This window comes from Xiphophorus couchianus, chromosome 22 (genome assembly GCF_001444195.1).
Source record: "Xiphophorus couchianus chromosome 22, X_couchianus-1.0, whole genome shotgun sequence".
Lineage (NCBI taxonomy): Eukaryota > Metazoa > Chordata > Actinopteri > Cyprinodontiformes > Poeciliidae > Xiphophorus > Xiphophorus couchianus.
In genome coordinates this window covers 15,781,877-15,805,465 of record NC_040249.1, presented here as the reverse complement: position 1 = coordinate 15,805,465, position 23,589 = coordinate 15,781,877, and the positions used below count along the sequence as shown (strand labels likewise).

The following is a 23,589-nucleotide window of genomic DNA, read 5'->3' as shown; positions in this document are numbered from 1 at the left end:
GGGCCCTTAGATCAGCTATTTTTAGTTGTCCCAAAAGCTAGCCAGCTTTTTCTGTAGTGGCTCCCAAACTTTGGAGTACGATGCCTTTAATTTCTAGTCCGTACTATTTTATGAGTATGATATTTGTTTTATGTCTTAGTTTTTATCTCTTTGTTTCATCTGGTTTTTGCAAAAACACTTGCTGTTTTTCCACAATGGTTTATAAATAAATTAGATCTGGATTTAGTGAGTTATTGCTGTGGCACATTGCCACTGCATGTGCTAAAATATATTTTTAATGCTCTCCTATATCTTCTTATTTTATGGAATTGTCTAAAAATTTATATCTTTAACACAAAGTCATACAAAAGCATAAATCAGAAACTGGCATGAAACTGAGAGCATCTCTGAGGAAAACATTACTTCTCTAGGGAAGTATTAAACTCCTGTATCTTTTCAAAAATATTTACACTTCTGATCCAACAATGTTTCAGAAAATCAAACCAGTCCTGGTTCATATGCCACAAAAGCTTTAAACTATGAAAAATAACATCTGTGACAAAATTCTGCTTTTCATTCGAACCCCTCCGGCGTCACTTATCTAGAACAACCTTCAATCGAATCTAACAGCCGGCTCCCACATCCTGTTGAAATTCCCCAGGGTTCACCTCCTCAGATCAGACTGTTGTTGTCGGTGGCAGGAAATTTATTTTTTCAATCTAAATAGCTTCCTTCAAGGACACAGTCAAGGACTTGTTGTGACAATGATCACTGCCACTCATAAACCTGGGTTTTCTCTTGTTTTTCTTTGACTAAAGCACACAATTGCTTTCTTTTAACTGGTGTGCTTAAAAGGGACAAATTTTGAAAAGCACATTTTTATACTTTCTTTTTGGGTCTCTACTGCTTCTAAAAAAATCCAAATGCTTCCAAAAATAAAAATAAAGACAACCACCCTTTTTCTTACAATAAGTTGATGTTTTTTGGTATCTGGAATATCAGCTTTTTGAAAAACCTCCCGATTATTAAATCACAATTGTTGGTCACTGCCTCGTTACCTGGCAACCCCAGAAAAGCCTAACTTTGTTACCTAGCAAACCAAGCCCAGCCTAGCTCCGTTACCTAGCAACTCAAGCCTAGACCAGCCCCTCACCTACCAACCCAAACATACCATGTATTAACAGTTCATTGTAAAATAATTATTTTACAGAGATCACTAAAAGTAACTGCATTTATATGCCATTTGCATGTCCTCATGCAACATTTTTTGAATCTATTACATGAGTCAGTGGAAAAACAAAGTTTTTTGGACTTTATTACCCTGATTCTGTCCAAACCAATTCTGAGAAATGCAAAAACACCAGACTACTAGTCACACTAAACATATGCAGTTTGAGCCCTTTTTACTCCAACTCAGAGGAGAAAGATTTTGCTCAGCCCGATGTTAGTAATTGAAGCAGATGTCTGGCCAACTTCAGGGAAAATGTGATTAGTCAAAGAAATCGATAAAAAGAACTGTAGGTTGTAATAACATGACTCAAAATAAGGGTAAAAGGGATCCCTAAACTTTTCATAGAAAGTACCACTTCACTTCACTTAACACAAATTTTTCTCAGTGACACAACATCGTAAAGACATTCAGGTATTGCAATGGGAGTTGCCCATTTTCTTTTTATTGGGGTTTCTCAAGAAAAAAAAGAGAAATCTGATTTTTCTCACAAACACTAGTCTCAAAATCAAACATGGATGATGTGCATTTCAAACATGGTGATCTCCACAGGTCAAAAGTTAACAACCTTGATTTATAAACATATTTCTGTTACTGTTTGAGTGAATTACTTCAGACATCTATTACTATTAGCTTGAATTGCTAATACTCATGAGAATACTCATTTAGTACAAAAATTGGTACATCCTTTTGGTTTTTGAAATATGGATCAGCATTACCACCAATGAAAGCTGCTCAACTTTCTCCCACCTGTTTTATTTTTCGTATTTTTATTTATGATCATCGATAAATTGCACTGTTGTATTGTTTTAAGACCTGCGAGTCCTCTGTTTTCGTGAGAACACTCTGGAGATCAACCAAAGCCTAACCTTTCGTAGGATAACGTGCTGTTAGAAAGGATGGTGTGTTGCAATGCCTCCCATGAGCAAACATACATTTCCTCCTGAATACACAGACAAGTACATCACTTCTGTGACAGGAAATGTGTACCATCTGTAGTGTCATGGATGAAGCCACATCACAAAGAAGACCGATAAATATTGTGCTGCTTTTAACAAGGCGTAGACAAAGATAATGTATGTTTTCTTGCTGCTCACAATTGCTTTTCTCACAGAAAACTCAAACAAAAACAAAGAAAGATTTTCTCAAACATAATGTAATAAATTCAGATTGTAAGGGTGGGCATAAGGAAACATGCCTGTTTTACCCAAGAATTGGGTTACACTGGTTTTATTGGCTTGAAAAACAATGCTCACATAAATAGAAATTACAGGAAACTTTTACAGCCTCGTCCACATCATGAAGAAAGCATTCAACATCTGACGGTTGGACAGCTACAGACACAGCTGGGATTTATAAAGGAGCTAAGAAAGGTGCCTCTCTTCCCCCAGTGCAGCTTGCCAGATGGAAATGGTTAACTCCTCGAACATAGAAAATTCATCAGCGTGTTTTTTTCTTTTACTACGTTCTCTCAACAACGACTTGATTTAGCGCCAACGCTAATAACTATAACTGCTTCTTTGGACTATCTGCACGTGGAATTCAGTTAAGTCTCTAATAATTACGCAGATGTGCTCCTGCATATCTCAGTTCCTCCTCACTCAGCGCCCCTCATTGTGATGTTTTCAACACGTTATTTGCTTTCTGTTCCATTTTCAGTATCTCAATTACATCTGACTTAAAATGCAAGCTTGCACTAAAAGCATTCAAAGAAACCAAGGCTGCAGCAGCAGAACAGGGGCAGAAGGGAAGGCAGTTATTTTTTGGCTGATTTCTGTTAGAATAAATGAACAAATGTGGAATCAGAAAAAGAATCTTTCCTCTTACAAGATGAGAGACAAAGGAAGATTTTAAAGAGTTTTTTTTTAAATGGGAGTTTTCACAACAAGGAATCAAAAAATTAAAATGATATTTTTGTGTTTGCCATATGGTTTAGGCAATAAACAGCTTACAACATAAAGCAATATTATAACTAGGTACCCTAAATTTTAAACGATACTCTTTGCCATTTTCAATTTTAGTTGTCATTAACTTTGAGGTTTCTTTCTGGTCTTTCCACAGAACAAATCCTGTTAATGCTACCAAGTTCACTCTCTATTTTTCTTTGTCATAAAATTGTTCTCCAAGTGCTTCTAAGTTTAACAGTCTCTCTTTCATGGAGGGAGACATTGATAAAGCTACTGCTGCCTTACAATATGTGTCCTCTTTGGTTTTCCACCAGTAAAAGTTCTCTATGGTCTGTATTTAACAGTGTCTCCTTCCTGAATAGAGACACTGATGAAGCTATTGCTGGAATTGACTTTCTTTTCTCTCCTCTTTTTCTTTTACATAGAAAGTACAATAGAAAAACATTCACACTACGCCTGTTCTCCTAGATGTCTCTCCCTGTAAAAGTAGCAGGTTTTTCTTTACTGTCAATACATTCTCTTTAGGATGAGGGATCACTGCCAAGTTGATGATTCAATATAATCAGCCAAGTTTCCTTTAACCTTTTACCAAATGGTATCACATGATCACCAAATTTGACTATGTTGTGTTAGAATCTGTATTGAATTAGACTGGATGCAATTGGATCTAAATCTGTCAATATGTTTTTTAATTGTTTTGGAATATAACACAGATTTATCTGAATTGAATTTTAACTAAATTTGTTTCTGTTTGTTGGGATGAATTTAATCTGTTATATAAAGTGTGAAAAAAGAGATAGCATTTGTTGCTTATGATCAATGTTAGCGGTCAACCTTTGTAGCTGTACCCAAAGTACTTACTTAGTCTTATTTCTCAATGAACTACTAATACTTTCTGAAAACTGTGTTAAAACTTTCTTTGGTTTCATCAGCTACTGCTGCAAAGTGTCCTTAAACCACATAGCAGAGTCATCAAGAGAGCATAAAAACCATTACTTTTATATACATACATCGGTTATTTAGGAGTACTTTCTGAGATTTAGATCACAGGGAGGAGAGCAAATATGCTTTGTTGATGTTTTATGGAGATTAACTAAATCCATCCTGCTAATGGCATCATAAGTTTTATTTCTGAATGTTGTTGTTTGGAAAGAACAACAAGCGTCGGAAGACTTCCTGAGCTTGAGAGACAAACTTCCTTGAGCATCCTGATAAATCTGTCCTGTGAATAAACAGGAAGCAAGTGATCTGCATTATTACAGAAGAAAGTGCCAAATCTCCATGGAATGAGGATCCTCTAAGAAATGTGCTGCAGTGATGTGACAAGAGACATTTATTATGAAATGGCTATTTCAGTCACAAGAGAAAACATTCTGCTGATGAATGGGATGTTGGCAGGGGGAGCATCTTAAAATGTGCAGTTTGTTAAACAGAGTTCAGTGTGTTTGTCAGTGAGTTTGAATCAACTCCATCCTGGTGATAGAGGAGGTCTCCAGATGCTTCCTGCAGCTGATATTCTTACTTTGTATGAATCTGGGACCTTTATGTTATTGTTTTCCAGACTGGGTCGTGATAAAAACTGCATCTTACAAAGATAAAATTTTGGGTAATCCACCCATTGAAGGTCCTGTAGGATGCAGTCTTTGCAGAACTTACACAATGGAATAATGCACGCTGTCGAATTTCCTTTGTGACAAAATTAGTTTGTTTCTAAAGGAAATAGAATTTGATAATGGTACCAACAGAGAGTTAAATCCAGATCTTTAAGCACTGTATAAAAAGACAAACAACTCTTACTTCTTACTATCTGACATTAAATCAAACTAAATGTTTTCTGTTTTAAATCAGTAAGGACCACAAACAATATTTCTACGACAAAACAAATGGAAACACTAGGAAATATCAAGGCAACACCTCAAGATGTTGAGTTGTTGCCAGGAAGTTTTGACTCAAGTGGGAATTACAGCTGGATATTAACCCCAAATTAGCTAGGAAGTGGTTAATTGACAATAAAATGAATGTTTAAGAGCAGCCATCCCAAATCCTGGATCTCACATAGAAAATTTATGGGCAGCACTGGATGGGTTCATTCCAGCAAGGTTGCCTACAAACCTGACACAGTTACGTCAGTCCAGTGAGGAATTGCAGCAAACTATTGTGAGAAGCTTGAGAAAGGATGTTTGACCGATTTTGAAAGGCTGGTTTTCCAAATATTTGAGAAAATGTATGCAAACTTATGATTTTTTCTGGATTTATGACAACTTTGGAAATCCTAACTAATCAAAAGTGGGTAAAATCTAGTCTAATTTAATGTCAGACAGTGAGAAAAAAAGGTTATGTCTTGTCTTTTCATACAATGCATTTGCAGTCTTGGGTTCAGCTGTAAATATTAACAACTGATTGTGGAGTAAAGTTGATCAGACTGACATCACTGTGCAACTGTCAGAAACTAAGAAACACTCAGCAACACTGTCTGTGTTTCCTCGGCAGTGGAAGAGGAAACCATGGCCAGGGAGACTCTTTCATTGTGGTTAGACTTGGCCACCCATAAAGTTGCCTTGCGGTGGCATCATGTGGCAGCACTGTGGCCAACAGGCTGCAGAAACATTCTGCCTAGCAAGCTGCCAAAATCAACAATTCATCAAATCTGCACAACCTCTGATCAGGTTCAGGAAGCAGAATAATGAATTTGCCATGGCAACAAAATACAGTTTGTTTAATGAGCTGCCTCACCAGAGGTAAAAACCTGACTTGTAGCTTTTATGCACATAAAAGAAATGAGACATCTGACTTGCAGCTAAAGCCTGTGCTCTGCCCTGAAGAAGACTCTCGTGTTCTTGCTGGCACGACCATGTAAGGAAATCCTGATGAAAACGTTAGCTGTGCTAAAATTAACCCAAACGGTGCCTCTTTAGTATCCTGAATATATTACAAACATTAAAACTTGCAGCCAAAACATTTAGCTGAACCTATTTTTGTCAGTGTTAATGACATCCTCTGCTTGATTTATTATCACAGTGACTAGCTCTAGTGCTGTTTTTCACATTTTTCAACCCATTCTTCATAAAGAGCTGCTTGACTTTCTGCCATGTGAAACAGAGGACAGCTGGATTTGATTACCTTTCTGTTATATACTTTCACTGGATTGGCTCTCTTGGCCTGAGCTGAATGAAACAAGGAAGGGGGGGCTAGCATCAAGGGAATTGCATGTTTGAGTTAAAGATGAAAACAAAAAGAGCAGTGTGACTGTCTCTCAGGGATGTCAAAACGTGCAGAGGCTCTGTGACTTTTTGGTGCCATTGGAGAGCGTTTGGGAAGCGGCGACAGGAACTCCTCCTTTATGTTTCTCTCCTGAGTTTCCTGTTTGTCTGCAGACTGCAGACTGGGGTCAAATGGTGAGTGTAGCTGATATTCCACATTAACTTCAGCTTACTATGATGAGCAGGTTTGTGGATTTTATGTGAGAATGCAGGTCAAATACAATACAGTAATCTGTCAACCACACAAACGTGCAGGAGTCCAGGGGCCTCGTGAACAGGCTGACTATGTGCACAAAAATGTGTTTTATGTTCTTTTCCACACAAACGTTGAGTGGTCTCTGCTGAGTAGCTGAGAATGAAAAAGTGTGCAAACCCACACCAACTTCAGAGCTATTAACCTCTCCAAAGCTCTGAGCAATTTCTTAGATAGTACTCCTTATATGTTTATTAATTTATTCAATAAACGTATAAGTTTCACATAAGGTGCGAGTGCAACTAACCAACATTGTTGTGATCTGTTGATTCATTCATTGGGCTTCCCAACATAGTTTGAAACTGAATACAACATAGCAGATTGGGTGGCTTTGTGGGTAAATTAATTTACTTGTTCTAGTATTAATTTCTCTGATTCACTGAGTTCGGCAGCACGTTGCTATAGTTGGTAGCAATCTTGCCTTGCAGAGAGAAGTTGCTGAATTTGAGTCCAAGCCGTGGCCTTTCTGCATGGAGTTTTTTATGTTCTCCCTTTTGACATATGGGTTGTCTTTGGGTTGGATCAATTGGGCCCGCTAAATTGCACATAAATGGGTGGAACAGTGGAGGGCCATTGTTTGTCATGTGTGTCTTTTTATTGTCAAAGACAACAGCTGCATCATATTGGCTTCAAGAAATCATGATTCAGAAATGATTATATGAGTTATTTGTTATTTTTTGCTGGTTAAACTGCAGTTTCAGACAACCAAGCCCCTAAGTGGCTCTGTGTTCACTGTAGTTATGTGAATAAACACATACAAGAAGTTTGAAATGAAAGTAAACGCACACTCTACTTCAATACAAAGTCCATGCAAAGGTTTGTACATTACGCCATGGATCTTCTAAAGTTAAACTTCACATCCTTTAATACTATTATTTTGCATAAAACTCTAAAATAGAATCTGAATCAATAATAAAAACTCACTGAAACGGAGAGCTGGGGTAGTCATCTCTGCATCAAAGTCCTATAGTTTATATTACTAACAAATAAGCAAAAGTCTCTCAGTAAATAGATTTAGGGTCATTTTAAAGGTGAATCTTATTTCACAAAATATAATTGAACGACTATCTCTGGTTTTTAAAAATCTCATGCACAAAACTGCAGAAAAGATTTTCATCTGTATGAGAGCAGAAAGGACATCCCATCCCCATCGAGGCCTCTGGAGCAGCCGCGGTCATTCGAACAAAGTTTACTGGACTTTTAAATACTTTAGTAGTGCGATAACAAATGTTAGGAAGACATGAGATATGCATGCTGGACACTGGTGTAATGTAGGTCAGTGGAAAGTGGGGTAGGATGCCTTTCCAGCTAAATAAAACAGACAACTGTTAGAGGGAGGGCTCTGACTGCTTATTTTAACTCCTATTCAGAGGCTGCGAAGCATCTACAGTGTGGCGCTAAACTTCTCCTGACCACAAATGGAGCTGGCTCCTGGCAGGATTTCAAGGCTCACGTGGGCTTGGCTGTAATGGGTCTACTGGAGTAAGAACACACGATGATGGATGAACAATCAAAGACGCAAACACGAACAGAGCATTTAACAAAGCACTGCTTACAAGCTATTTGCTAAGACGAGCAATAAATCAAGACCAAGTGAACTGAAACCAAACACTACCTGACTCAAGGAATTATGAATGCTTTACAGGTTGTAGTTAAATATATATCACAATGTAATGTTGACATAACACCTGTTACACTTTAAATCTGTGTGCATGTACGTCCTGCACTCGACATGCAGTGGAGCTTGCATGCATGAAAAAGTTAAATATAGAGCATAAACTGAATACTTTTCTAAATTCATTCAGCTTGCTGCCAGCTAATTCAATTACAGTCGGTAAATATATGTCTCCTGCTCTGTTTTTCTTCACAAAAGCTGAAAATTATGTCAGATTTAAAAAGTAAGCCAATACATAATATGACATTTTTTTGTGAGTCTGAACTATTTGAGGGTGTTTTAACACAATACAGCTAAAGAGGAGTTGTTACCAAAGATCTAAGGGAAGCAACTGTGGCTCATTAATTATCATGGTATTATTAAACAGTTTTAAGTTCCTCATCCTACAGAAAAATTTAAATTAAGATTTATTTATAAGAGAAAAAGAGCTAAATATTCCATCATGTTAATTTAGAGGCACAGAAAAGTTGCAAAACCCCAAAGAGCCACATCTCTATCTCCAAAGGGCTTATTTTGTACAAATGTACACGACAATTACAAAAAACAAAAACTAAACTTGTTTAGGAAGTACTATTTAGCTGACAGATTTGCTTAAGTTTGCAAAGTTTTATCTAGACAAAAAACATAGAACTTTATAGCGAATGTCTAGAGCATATATGGGGTTGTTTTGCAGCCAGAAGCTGATAAAAATGTTGCAGAGGAATCTTAAGAGCTCAGCATAAATGACGACTCACTAACATTAATAAACTGAAGCAAGCCACATGAAATGAAGAACAGGCCAAACCTCCTCCAAAGCCATACAAGATAACAAAACACATATGGCAATTATTGTATCTTTATACAATTAAAAAGGCTCTACAAGCTACTGAATCATGGGGTGGTTTCAGTCTTTCCACATACTGCTTAGGTTTGCAAACACCACATAAAGAAATTTAAAAGTAGAGATAACTTATTCCAACAATGAAGTACTGTGGTGGAGAGCTGATGATTTGGGTTTGTTTTGCAGCCAAAAACACACTAAATTAAATGAGCACCGCTCTGTATAACAAAAATATTTTAGAACCTAATGTTAGTTCACCTTTTCGAAAGCGTAACACAGCTCTCGCAAATGCCTGCTCAAAATATGGACCTGAAATTTTGTAAAATAGCTTTGCACAAACTATTCTAACAACTGAAGAAATAATACACATTCTGATGAGTTGATCAAACTTTCTCTAAAGATAACGTCATAAAAATTACAGCACTGAATTACTTCGTGTTTAGTTACATTAAATTCAAAAATACTTTATTAATTCCAAAGGGAAAATAAAATATTTAACTTAATTAACAATTTCTGGGAACTTCTCTCCTCTGCAAAATATTAGAGGCATGTCTAATACGCGTTATGTTATTAAGTTTTTCAGCTCCAGTTTCCATTTTAATACTGTTCATGCAACAAATATTCAACTATTTTACTATGATGGACTTTGTCTGCCTCAATAAAACGAGACACAATACCTGAAACTTATAACAAGCCTACGATACAAAATTACTAAACACACTTCAAACAACAAAAATCCTGCCTAAATCCTGGGATTGGCTTTTAAATGATTATTTTCTCCATCTCATGAACAACACTTCTGGCTATCTGAACGTCTCATAGTCCTTGACTGTTTTTTACAGTCTGAGTGAAAGTCTGCATGTAGTTTATTCCGCTAAAAATAACCAAACAAAGGCCATCTGGAGGGTTAGTATGCTGTTAGCATTGCCAAAGAAAACATATTTAAAGTGATCAACATGAAAGACTGGTGTATTAGGAAGAATGACTCCTGAAAAATGTTGGACGCTAAATGCATTAGCTGTGCTCTGAGCAAGTCTGGTCCTGCCCTGGACTTCTCAGGATGATTTACTGGTGGGCAGATCCGGGATTTTGCATCATTTCAGATAAAATGAGCGTATCTACTGAATGCACACAACTTTGACTCATGAAGTTTGGGTTCTGGCTGATAAACATATTTCCAGTACTTTATGCTAGAGACTTTTCTAGAGAAATTATGTCTGATAATTGGCTAAACAAACTCACTCTTATCTTGTACGGTCATTTTCATTCCCCAACTGAAAGAAAGGTTTTTTATCCTGTTCCTTTACAGCACACCTCTCTGATAGGCTGCTTTAATCTGATAAACTAACCTCTGTGAGCCTATCAAGCATCAGCACACAGTGTTTGCTAACTACCTATACTTTGTGGAGGTGGTTGTGTCTGAATATCGACTGGTTAAAGACAAAGACCTGAAAAAACCCAAAATGTTTTCAACAATTATTAGGTGAGATTCTGAAAACCCATTTTGAGTGACTCAAACCATCCATGTACACTTTATAATTATTGATAAAAAGTACCTTAAAGATTATTAATTTTAAATAAAAGTTAATTAATCTCAGTTTGAACAAACCAACTTTTTATTTAAGTAAAGAAAAAGGATTACTGACACAGCACCTAAAGTCACCCCCTATAATATATATAAAATAAATATTTTTAAAACATTTCAAATGAGACATTACTTTTTTAATTTTATTGGATCATCTTTAAAGTTTTACTTAGTAGTTCATATATTCCAGTTTGTTATAGCAGTTTTTTCTGATTTTATTCTAGAGTTGAGGCTTGGTGAGTTTTAGCCTGTTGTGTTTTACTGAGCTTTACATCTGCCTTCGTTCAGCTCAGTTCATGCATTCAGTTCAGCTCAACTAATCACCAATTCACAAGACAAACAGATTTAAACTATATATAGAAAATAAACTGGACCATATTTTACACTATTCAATGTTCAGACAGTGCTGATAGCTTTAACTTATAATGCTAATTGATAAAATAATTAGATTAAAGGAAATCCACTTGATCTTTGCTGAAATCTTTCCTATTCTGCAAGTATGTGGCGACAGTGAAAAGGAAAAACTAACTTTTAACAGGAAGAAATCTTCAGATCTCTCAGTGTGAGCGGCCATATTTGCCACCTACTGGGAAGCGTAATTAACCTTTGCACCTTTTTTTAGTAGTGATACATCTTTGTAGAAGGTTGCAATGTTGCTGACAAAGCAGCTAAATATGCTACTATATGTAATCATAGGCCAGAGAATAAGGTGTTGTTTATACTTTGTTTAAAAATGTAGCACAGTTTCAGACTCTGCTTCATTAATATCCATTCATATTTTCTTCTTCAAAAATCCTGTAGCTTCTGTGAATGTTCACAGGTAATATAAAGGTATGGATGGCCGAATGGACAGAGGAGCTGACGGTCGGCCCAGCAGCATTCCTCACATATCAGCGCTCGAGCAATCAACCCTGACGTGAGTTTTCCATCGGCGGCGCCAGCATACTGTTACAGTTGACACAACAGCAGCCAAGCACCCTGCTGAGAACGGCAGGCTCGGCCTAGCGAGTTTCGTGTATGTTTTTGTTTGAGAACAGGATGAGGTGGGAGCGCGATCCCCCCGCCCCGATCCTGGAGGATGCAGTCCGGCTACCAGCTGGTTTCCATTAGCATAACTCTTCTGAGGAATGGCAGGTCTGGCTCATGTGGGCAGGAGTAAGAGGAGGCAGATGATACTGGAGCGTCTTTCAGAGCGGCGCCGGATCATCTGTGATTGTGGTGAATTTTTAGCTTTCATTTAAAGATTAGGACTAAACCCATACAGTTTAAAGACAGAAAAATTCATGTCAGGAAAATTATCATGCTGAGACATAATTTTTGGTCTTGTTTGTGCACATGTATTCTGTAAATAGTCGGTTAAAGTTGCAATCTTTGTACCACACCTACAATTCTGTGGTTTCACAATTTTTGTTATGTCTGTTATGTCTGTGTTCTGCAGCTTTGGTGGAGTCAGTGGGCAATCTAGCATAAAACAACTGTATCATGAATTTATGCTCCATTTAAACATCAGCAAAGCAAGTCAAAACTACTTCAGATTTCACAACTATAGAGGATTTATCATCTGCAAATCTAAATATCAACTTAGTGTGACAGAAATAGCTTAACATTCCTGAGGATGCTCTTATCTGCTTTCTTCTCCAGGTACACAAGAAAATCAAAACCACTCAGCCTCCATATGAGGCAGGTGCCTGATGAAGTTTAGCATGAAGACTGAAAAACAGGAGGAAACACGTAGCTTTGCACTTCTTAGGTGTAATAAAATCTGCCTACCTGTGCCTCTAGAAAGGGCTAAAGCTGTTTTTAAGGTATGAGTAGCCCTGCTTTTCATTACCAGCATCAGACTCTATTTTCATCAGGCAACTTTAGAGCCTAAACTAACCAAAAAGAAAAGTAAAATGAAGTTCATCCCAAGAGTAATATGCGCCCTGAAGGGCTGCTCTTTAAAGCAGAAGTGTGTTTATCTCACACAGTGAGAGAGATGCCACAGATATGTGGCAGCTTCAAGCGATTACTCAGCCATACTTTGCTTGGCCACCCACAAACCTGAAGATATTCGGTTCAAGTGTTGAAATGAGTGACTTACTTTGTGGAGAAATATACCACTTACAGTTGTATATATAATGTTAAAACTAAGTTTGCTGTGGCTCACAAAAGTGTTCACACCTGTGCACATTTTTCTACATTTTCTGGCAATACAATAAAAAACTACAATCTATTTTATTGAGATATTACATGATAAACCAACTATGTCGGTTTACATGTTTAACCAACAGAGAAGTGGCAGGAAAATAAAAAGTTAATATTGAAAATTGGCATCCATTAATCACTCTAGAGTCAACAATTTGAATAACTATCTTTTGCTAGTCCATCAGAACACAAAAACTCAAATGGAACAAGACAATCATGGACACACACACTCATCCACCTCAGGGCATGCTTAGCCAAACATTTTAACTTAACATTATTGTTTCTAGACTGGTGGAAGTACTCAAAGAGAACCAACATAGACAGTGGAAGAACATTCAAACTCCATGCAGAAAGCCCTCTAGTCTCTAAAAGTAGTTTGTTGCACTGGATTCTAAAAGTTTCAATAAAATACACTTCTACATTTGTGGTGTGAACAAATACAAAAACAAACAAACAAATAAACAACTAAAATTTTTAAATAAATGAATAGTTTTAGAGGTGGAAAAAATATATATTTCAATGTGAAATGTCAGATTTTAAAGTTCAGCACCATCTCAGTTTGGACACAAACCACGAATGACCTCACATGATAAACAGCTTTTGCTGGAGCTGGTTTAAGTAGCCGGAACGCTTGAAGAATGAGATGAGAGAGCAATAATGACAGCCCCGCTCAGCTGGGGGCTCTGCCTCCCACAGTGAACGAGCCTGAAGACCCCCATTAGAAATGGCGGTGAAATTTACAGGCCTCGTACCGGAGGAGCTGATACATGGATGATGCCCTTAGGATGCGGACTCTCCCTGTAGCCACAAGACTAAGTCATAGAAAAACACAATAGCATGACTATGCAACGACAAAGGAGAGTCTGTTTCCTGTTTCTCCAGGCACACACTTGAGCTGTATAGTTTCAGGGATCATCAAGCTCCTGACTGCTACCTTTAACCCAACCCAGCAGGGCGACACAAATAGCTTCTCAGCACATGACTGCTTATATGCAGCAGTAAATTCTCCAAACACCATGAGTAATGCTGTTACTCCCACTTTATGCATGTGTTTTCCCCTATTTCACTCACAAAAAACATCTGGATATAAAACAACAGCTCTAAAAACTCCATCCCAAAAAACCTGTTAATTAAATAAACGCTCTCATATTCCAATTCAATTCCAGTGGAGCTGTCAGGGTAAAGTAGAAGCAAGTGAGACATCAGCTGAGTAAAGGTTAAACACAACCTGAGCGTACCTTAACGTAGGCGGTGTAGCGCTGGCACTTCTCTCTGTTGATTTCCAGGTTCAGCTGCTGGTTCATTTGGCTGACCTGAGATCCAGTTTGAGTGAAATAAATCCTGGAAGGCTGGCTTTTCTGTCGCTTATCCACATCAGCAGTCAGGTTGTACAACAACTCTGAGAAATGGCAGAAGCACAGTCACACATAACATTAGCTTAAAAAAATTGCAAGTTGAGTACAGACAGTCCTGAGAAACACTTTAAATATGCATGGTTTGGTTTTCTGCTCGTTGCCAGCAGAACATGGGAAAAAGTAAATTATTGCTTATTGGAAGCAAATTAAAGAAAATGAGTCATAGGGGAAGACGGAAATATTTTTGGTCAAATCATCATGTAGAGCTTTAATGTAAGAGGATGACTGCTGCTCGCAAAATGAAAATAGGAGCAATATTTCAGTTTGTTTAAAGCAGTTTATCATAGTTCTTTAATTAACATGGCAGATAAAGATATGAATTATAGCCAAGTTGCAGTTTTTATTAGAAATAGTTCAGAACAGAGATTCTCCAGCTGCTGGAGCAGAACTGAAATGTTCTTACAGTGAAATTGAAAGTATTTATATCCTCTTATTGTAATTATTGTTACATTACAAATATAAGCTACAACCCACATGATGATGCTGCCACAACCATGTTTCACAGCAGGGATGGTGTGTTCAGGGTGACGTACAGAGTACGTTTTCTCCAATATGCAAGGTTTTCCATATGGGCCAAAAAGTTTGATTTTAGTTTCATCATGACATTCACTGCAAAAACACAAAACTCAACTTAGTTCAAATATCTTAGTACAGTTGAAATAAGGCAAAAATAACTTTTCAGCTTGTTTGAAGTAAATAATTAATTAATATTGATTTATAAAAAAGTGTATAACACAGACACTGACAGACTATTTCATGTATAACAAGAAATTTTTCCCTTTAGTGAAATAATCTGTCAGTGAAACTAATACTTTTTAAATCAATATTGAAGCATTATTTACTTAAAACAACCTCCTGTATTTTGCTGAAGATGTACTTGTAATTTAGTTTTGTCCTATTTTAAGTGTACAGATATTTCCACCAGAAACTAAACCAAAAATACTTGGCAAGATTTTGTATTTTTGTGGTTTTCCTCATGTTTTCTGTGTCCCTTACAAACTGCAAACAGGACATTTTGTAGCTTTCTTTTAACAATTCTTTCCTTTCTGAGACTATTCCATCAAAGCAATATTTGGCAGGTGCAAGGCCAGTACTTTTCCTATTTTTTCCAGCCTAAACTTTTTTAGTGCAACTTCTCCAAAGTAACCATGCTTCCTTGCTCAGGCTGTCAGCTTAGATTGAAGGTGATTTTTTTTTTTGGTGGGGGGCGTACAGGGGTTGTTGTTGTGCTATGCTCTTTCCATTTTTTTTGAGGTGGAATATTTAATGCAATGCTTTAAACTTCTCAAAAACTTTAGCCCTGACCTGCCTGCTGTGTCCCTTGGTCTTCATGACATTGTTTGTTGACTATTGTTCTTTAAATATACTCATACTTTTCAAATAACATCACCCTAGATTTTATCTAGGGGGTATTTCCCTTCAGCTTTACAATTTTGAGCTATTTTTTTAAATACTTTTGCAGGCCACTGTTTCCATCCCTTGGATACAGGAGGAGCAACATGAGATCTATTTGAAGGATTGAAGCCATGAGGATGATGTAAAACTTTGCTAATGTTTCTGGGAAAACCATATATCAACCTTTGACCTTTTAGAAACAGTTTCTCTGAATGAATAAGCCTCATTCTGCAGTAATTTTCCCATGGGGTGTCATACTGGTAAAACAGTGGGAGGGGTAGTAAACACACCCAATTCGGACCAAACTAAGCTTTCTGTTTCCGTTATCCAACAGAGCGAATGCCATGAGCTCATTCCAGAGGCGGTGCAGGAAGGTTTCACTCTGGGAGTCACCGAGCACACAGTGCTTCACTTTCCATGGTGACGGCCAGATGGGTAAACAGAGAGGCTTTCTTTCTCCTGTCCAGCCAGGACAGTGTCATTATGCAACCAAAGGGCTGCTGCTCCCCTTGGGGGAGGCTGTGAGTGACCACACCCAAACACTGGAACAGGACTGCATCTCAGCTGTCAGCAGGCACACCCAAGAACACGTAAGCAAAAGGTTGATCGGTACAAACACTGGGCAAACTCAAAGTCCGCCATAGGCAAGTAACTTAGTCTTCAAGGAAGTGATTTTCAAGGCAAATTTCCCTTTCTGCTGCACCTAACAAGACAGATTTCATTACGATGTTACATTTGGTTACGTAAATGTAACCAAATATAACATATGGTTCCATTTACATACTTTTTAAACATAAAGCTGACAAACATACTTTATGTTTGTCATAGAACATTGAATTTCATATTTAATAATGACTTTTCAAAGCATTTGAAGTGCTAACAATAATTATTGTAATTAAGCCAGATGAATAAGTCTTAAATATAACTGTCAAAAAATCAGTCTCCTCCACCTTCTCCCTATTGCTGTCTGAAGAAATGCACCGTTCCCGATCAAAAACAACTGATCAGAGCCAGGACGAACATCTTATGGTTTTCAATCAACTCGCTCCGAAAATGTGCTAATGGCGGAGAAACAATTTACTGTTACAGGAAAACAGTTTATCCGCTGTCATCAGTGGCTGTGCTAACTAGTCTGAGAATTTATGACAATCTACGCAAGCTACAGTGTAGCACAGAGCAAGGGGGACCAGGAAGAGGATGAGGAGCGCCACATGGAGGGTAATTGACTAACCCTGGCCCCTGGCTCTGATTGGTTGTTTCTAGGTAGCACTGGGAGAAATCAGAAGTACTCGTTTATTCATAGATTATGTGTTTCATGCCGTACTGTCACAATATAGAGACAGATTTAACAAATATGTACAAAAATATTTTTTTATAAAACTTAAATAGGCCTACACCAGATTTAAAGAGATAAATGTTGATGGACGGACGGACGGCTTTCTTTAACCTCTTGTACCATAATCAGCTCATTCTTTACTCATTTTAAAACTTTTTCCATCTTTCCCTCTCGTCAAAATTATTCACCTATTTCTCCAGGCACCTCTCTCCCCCTGAAGTGCATGCAGACAGTGATGTTGAAGCAGTTCAGGTTCTGGTGACCTTCGTGGCACTGTGGCACAGAGATGTTGATGGAGACGGGCAGGAAGATGGAGACATCCACTGTAATGACAGGCCGCGACCTGCGACCACACAAACCCAGACAGAAACACCGTGTGGGAGAAACCGTTCATTTAAACCACTGTGAGGAAGAGAAAGAATCACTATTTAGGCTTTCATAGGTAGAGAACTCACCTCAGAAGAACCACACTGTCTGCCATAAAAGCTCCAATGGTGACATCTGCAGCAAAGACATGATAGATTTTGAAAAACCATTAAGAAGACATGACGCTAATGCAACATCAGCAGTGTTTACACCTGCAAATTCTAAAACAATGCACAAACCGAGGCCTTCCAACGTCATGCAGGCTCAGTCTATCAGCAATGGAATGCAGTAAACAACATGCTTCTGTCAGTCACGGGGCGGAAATATGCTATTGTTGATTCCAAGAAACTACAAATGTTAAACAGAAAAACAAGAAATTGATCCGTTTCGTTTTTGTTTTTGCATCTGTGGATGGGGAAGCTGTACCTGCATATCCATTCCCGTCCATGTCCACTTTACCGGAGATGGACTGGCCGAACATCTGCAGCCCGGGGCTGACGCTGCGCCCAGATAGTTTCTGAAACAAATGATGGCAGCTTTTAAATAACAACATATGAACCAACATACTTAAAGAGACTGTGCTTCATATGTTTTCAGAAGTGGAAGCTAACACATTAATGTTCAAGAAAAAGATTGCAACAGAGTCAAGAGTATTCATACACAGAAGAAAAGTCCATGTGTTTTATTGGGATTTTATGACCAATACACATGATTTTTCCAAACAATGGTGAAATTTGGTGTGTATTTGGATTTAGTCCACTTGTGTCTACACTTTGTAGAACCTGGTGCAATTCTCTTTCCACTTCTAGACTGTACTTTTTGTTTATTCCTCTTTGCAAAATAGCTCAAGCAATGGACGAAGCTCAATTAAGTAATTTATAAGTCTGGACTTTGACTAGGTCTTCATAACACGTGAATATGCTTTAATCTAAAAATCATTGTTTCCCAACTACACACTGTGTTTTAGGTGTTTCATTGCTTCAGTACACCTGATCTCAATTGATGTTTTCTTCTGAACTGTGGTCATCTGAATTGGGTGTGTTGAAGTAGGGAAGCATCTAAATCATGCAGAGCAGTGCGCCTTGGGGACTAGAGTTGAGAAACATCGGCATAAACCATTCTTTTGAAACTTTGGTTATATGTTTAGGCTCTTTGTCCAACTGGAAGATGAAAATCCACTCCAGTGTAAAGCCTCTAGCAGGTTTTCTTCTTCATTGGTGTGCTCAGAGAAACATGCAAAGGTCAATTTTGGTCTCATCTGACCAATGGAACTTCTTTCACATGTTTGCTATGTGATCTACGTGGCTTGGAAAAAACAGGAAATGGATAGCATCATAGCTTTCATTTGCCACTTTTACATAAAAACCTAATTTGTGAAGGGATCAACTAATAGTTACCCTAGAGCTCTGCAGCTCCTTGAGAATTATGTTGGCTGTTTTAATGTTCTCTAATAAACATTTGAAATCTTTAGAGAATTAATTTATGCTGACATCAAAATAAAAACAAGGTAGTCAATTTACTGAAACTGAAGTTGGATGAATAAATTTAACCTGGGGGTATACATAACAAACAAATGCATGCAACTGTTCAGCTTTTTATTTTCCTGCAATTTAAAAAATATCCATTATTTTGTTTTAGTCTATTAAATAAAAAAAAACATTAAAGTTTGTGTTTATATGGGAATAATCTTGATAGTTTTGAGAAGCACTGCACAATTTTAAATAATCAAATTGCGTTGGTGGAAAAGATGTGTAAGTGGTTTGGTGAAAAGTTTTAATAACCCAGATTTTTCTTGTAATTAAAAGAGGCAGAGGAGGTACGTCAAGAAGCATTTTTAGGGATGGGGTTCTTTTGAAACAAAGACCCTGAAATGGTAAAAAGGAGTACACCTTATGACTTGAAAGCACAAAAAATACACCATTGCCTACAGGGGGACGCAGTGGTGTACAGAGGGGACAAAAAGACAAAACTCTTGGTTTAAAAATGCATTTAGCCTCCCAAATGTGGTCAAAATGAATGAGTTCTCCTCATTTTTCAGGAGCTGTGTGGGTCTAACATGTAATCCTGAGGCTAAACTACCACCTGCAAAGTCACCATTCATCACTCAGCTATTAACAAGCAATCAAAGGCAGCCATATGGTCCTAATCAGAATAGTTCAAAGTGTGCATGACTAAAGCCATAAAAACACAGAAATGTAGAAACAAGAAAAACCTGATTAGATGATAACATTACGTCATGGGAGAATCAAATCTATTTACCATTGAGTATTTTCTGGTGATTCCTGTGGCGTCTCCGTGGTAGATATACACCGCTCCACCATAGTCGTCCTCTTTAGGTGCTCCTATGGCAACATCTGAGGAGACAAATAGGGAGAAAGTTATGTTAAAAGTTGACCTTTTTAATTGGGGCTTGGTGAAACAGTGCATGTGTTTGTGAATGTAAAAATATTTCATTAACCCCCCGTTTACGTTTAGCTGGCATGTGCATGGGAAACAAGCTCTAAAAAAAGTCAAACTCGTAATAGACAATTAAGCACTCTTAGGGACTATAAAACTTGTGCGACCCCTGAGAATGTGGAAACAAGGCTATTAAGTTCTGGCAAATTTACTGAAATGCTCTCATCAGCTTATTTTAGCAGAAAGTCCATATTTCGAGTTCCTCTTATAAACCAAAACACTTCCATACAAATTGGTGCTGCGTACCAGGCAGAAATGGAAGAAGAGACATTACGCAAAAGCTAATTTAGTGTATGGAGACGAAATTAAACCCTGTTGGCAATGGTTTTACGGTAGCTCTTTAAAATTAAATGGCAGCAGTTAAGTTGTAAATAATTATCTGTCAGTCAACAAGCACATCTGGCTCTTTCCCACAATGTGAGAGTGATGAGCTACAGAATGAGTTATAATTCACAGCTGCCATCTTTCGCTGTGCACAAACACACCCTCTGGTGCCAGGCTGCAAGCCTTGAGGCATATCTCCCACAGAGATGAAACCAGGCAGAAGCTTCCAGCCGTGAGCGAGCGATGGATGCCAAGCAGGGTTCTTTTGTAGCCAAACCGAGCAAGTGCCAAGAAAACAAACAGCGCAACGGTATGTGGCTAAGTGTTAGCGGAGAAATGGTTTTGCGTCTGCATGGATGAGTGAACAGAAGGGTGAGGAAAGTCAGCGCACTGAAAACATTCGGGGTAATTTAGACAAAATATCTGAAAATGACTGGTTTTACTGCACCTACTTAACATGTCAACCAACAATGCTGTGATAATGAACTTGACTACGGAGTAACGTCACTCTGTGTTGAATTCAAGGGGTTGCAATTGTGTTTGGCTTTTATAAGCAACTTAAGATGATCTGAAGATTAGACATTGTTCAGTCTCACAAAAGCATTCCCACCACTTGAACTGTTGTCACTTTTGTCAAAGGAGAAACACCATCTGTTTTATTGAGATTTTGTGTAGTAGACCAACAAAAACGACTCAATAATTGTGGAGTGGAAGGAAAATTACACTTGTTTTAGTACCATCCATTACTGCAATGACAGCTACAAGACTTTTTGGGTCTATCTATACCAGCTTTCCATACCTAAAGAATTACATTTCCTCATTATTGTTGGAAAATAGATGAAAGGGAACATATCATGCAAAATTCACACATTTCATGTTTTTGTGCTCGCTCTCATTTGGGTCTCAATTGCTTCAAATCATCCTAATGAGTTTATCAATGAGTTAATGTTTTTTGGTGTCAGAAAAAAAGAGACATTTCAAAAACGTCCCAATTGTCCAAATGCTCCAGCAAGTTTGGTCAGCTGGTTTGTACAATTCAATTCAATTTAGTTTGTTTATACAGCACCAAATCACTGCAAATGTCTCAAAGCGCTTTACAAAAAAAAGAAATCATTGGCACTGACAGTAGCTGCTGGAAAAGACAAGCGTTTTGTTGACTTACAATTTTAAAACCACTTGCTGTATTCTTATTGGTTGTGCAGCAGGCTCCACTTCTGCTTTTCAAAGGTGTACCATTGTATAGCTGGGCAACCGTTTGCTGCTATTTTTATGTACTAGTGTAAATGTTGAGTTGAAGGTTGTTGGCCAGCAGAAACTTATTTGGATTTAAAGTGACAAGAGGCCCTAAAACAGCTCATTGTGAAAGGAAAATAAGTAAAACTGAGCAGATAATCTAATTACCTAAGAATGATTTTGAGCAAAAAACTTTATGAACATATCCTAACTTGTTCAATGAATCATAATAGGTCACCTTTAAGAGTCCACCATTAAAATAACTGATTACAGCAACAGTTCAAAGTTATAAAATGAGCATGATATGAACAAGCCGATAAAAAAAACCTGTAGTGGTGCTAAGTGTAAATAATAAAATACCAATAAAATATAATCAAGCTTGAGGTTGCCACATGACAAAATGTGAAAGAGTTCAGTAGAAGTTCTCAAAGAAGTACAAGTACTTCTACAAGACAAAGTAGATCATATTTTTGTGTTTATTTCATCCAAATACACGACCGGTACCAAAGTTTGGTCTACATTTCAGTAAGTCTGGCTTATTTCCGGTGAGAGTTGGACTCTATCAAGGTTGTCACCAATTCTATTCATAACCTTTACAGACAGAATTTCTAGGTGTTGAGGGGATCCATTTTGGTGGCCTCAGGATCGGGTCAGGCCCTGATCTCCAGCATTATGTACCTGAGTATGAAGCTGCTGGGATGAAAGTCAGAACCTCCAAAACCAATACCATGGTCTAGAGCCAGAAAAGAGCACAGTGTTTTCTCTTGGTTGAAAGGTGAAGCTCTCGATTTACAGGATGATTTATGTTCCTACCTTTATCTGTGGTCATAAGCTCTGAGTAGTGACTGAAAGAACAAGTTCCCTCCCCATAGTGTTGGATTTAGCTGGATGGAATGGAGGATTAATGAACCCTTTGGACAAACCTTGATAACCATCGTCATCAATGTCCCCAATTGCTGCAATGGCCTCTCCGAAGTGTGCATTGAAAGCACTGTCGCCAGTCAAAACTGTATTCTCCTCCATCACCCCCTGAAAGATGTAGCAACCAAAGTAGATCACACTTTGATCCAAACCCCATAATAAAATTAAACTACCCCACTGCAAGAACAAAAACAAATCCAAACATTTGGATTAAAGGCAAAAACGAGACATGTTCCAGTGAGATCAGCTTGCTAGTGATGGTATTGTGTTCATTTCTGCTGAGCCATGTCCCACTCACATTGCCCCTGCTGAGGTACACAGACACCTGGCCCTCGTCCCGGAGCTGGCTGTGCATGGGTGCCCCCACCAGCAGGTCCGACAGGCCGTCCTGGTTCAGATCAACTGCACACAATGAGGAGCCAAAGTAAGAGCCCATCTGGAACCAAGTTGAGCCACAGAGCAATGGGTCAGATCACAGGCAGTTCCTCAGTGCATATAAATGAAACACATCATACTCTCTATAACTTTTGCTTTTATATCTCTATAACTCACACACCAATCATCTGAAAACAAATTATTTTACGGGGATCATGATTTTGCTGTAACTCTGTATAATAACTTCCCAAGTTTTGGCTTGTGGCCAACGTGTTTCTGCCTAAACACTAACACAGACATAAACAATGTGGCTCTAACAACAAAGCAATTATAGTAGTGGGTCTGCATTGTATCTGAAGAGCCAGTTACAAGATCCTAAGGCAGATAAACAAATGTGTTTACATTGTTTCTGCTGTGAGAAAACAGAGTAACACAACAAGTGTACAACTGAAAAAATATGCACAATGACTACAAAAAGATGTTCTGAAATCTGTAAAACAGATCTAGGTACATACCATTTTTCCCGAGGCTTGAAAACTCTTCACCAAGGACCCAGCTTCAAGTTTGAAAATGTAAACCTGTCCAGGAGTGAAACAAAATTAGCTAAGCAGCAAAATGAGACTAGAGTACAAAGGTGGTAAAGTCCATACCTTTCCAACGCCGTTGTGCTGTGGTGCCCCGGCAGCTACGTCTATCGCATTAGGAGAGGAGAAGTGCCCAGCAGTCACAGCATAGCCTGGAGACACAGACAATGAATTAATCATTGTATTGTAGCTGTGAGGAGTTCATGCTAAACACGAGCAACTCACAGTGAAACCACACACTTTAAGAAGCCATCCACAAGGCTCTACAATTTTTCTGGAGGAACATTTG

The 23,589-nt window shown here is 38.1% G+C and overlaps 1 protein-coding gene across 1 annotated transcript in view; it reads right to left on the bottom strand.

Annotated features, from left to right (window-relative positions):
* Nucleotides 1–23,589, bottom strand: part of itga9 (integrin, alpha 9) — a 64,944-nt gene that overhangs the window by 28,334 nt on the left and 13,021 nt on the right. Inside the window, exons 7-15 of the mRNA XM_028006080.1 lie at nt 23,367–23,452; nt 23,232–23,294; nt 22,640–22,777; nt 22,344–22,449; nt 19,666–19,760; nt 17,833–17,923; nt 17,496–17,541; nt 17,229–17,383; nt 14,133–14,293 (exon numbers count right to left, since the gene is read on the bottom strand). Coding sequence (XP_027861881.1) covers nt 14,133–14,293; nt 17,229–17,383; nt 17,496–17,541; nt 17,833–17,923; nt 19,666–19,760; nt 22,344–22,449; nt 22,640–22,777; nt 23,232–23,294; nt 23,367–23,452 — 941 coding nt within the window. The remainder of the gene's footprint in view (nt 1–14,132; nt 14,294–17,228; nt 17,384–17,495; nt 17,542–17,832; nt 17,924–19,665; nt 19,761–22,343; nt 22,450–22,639; nt 22,778–23,231; nt 23,295–23,366; nt 23,453–23,589) is intronic.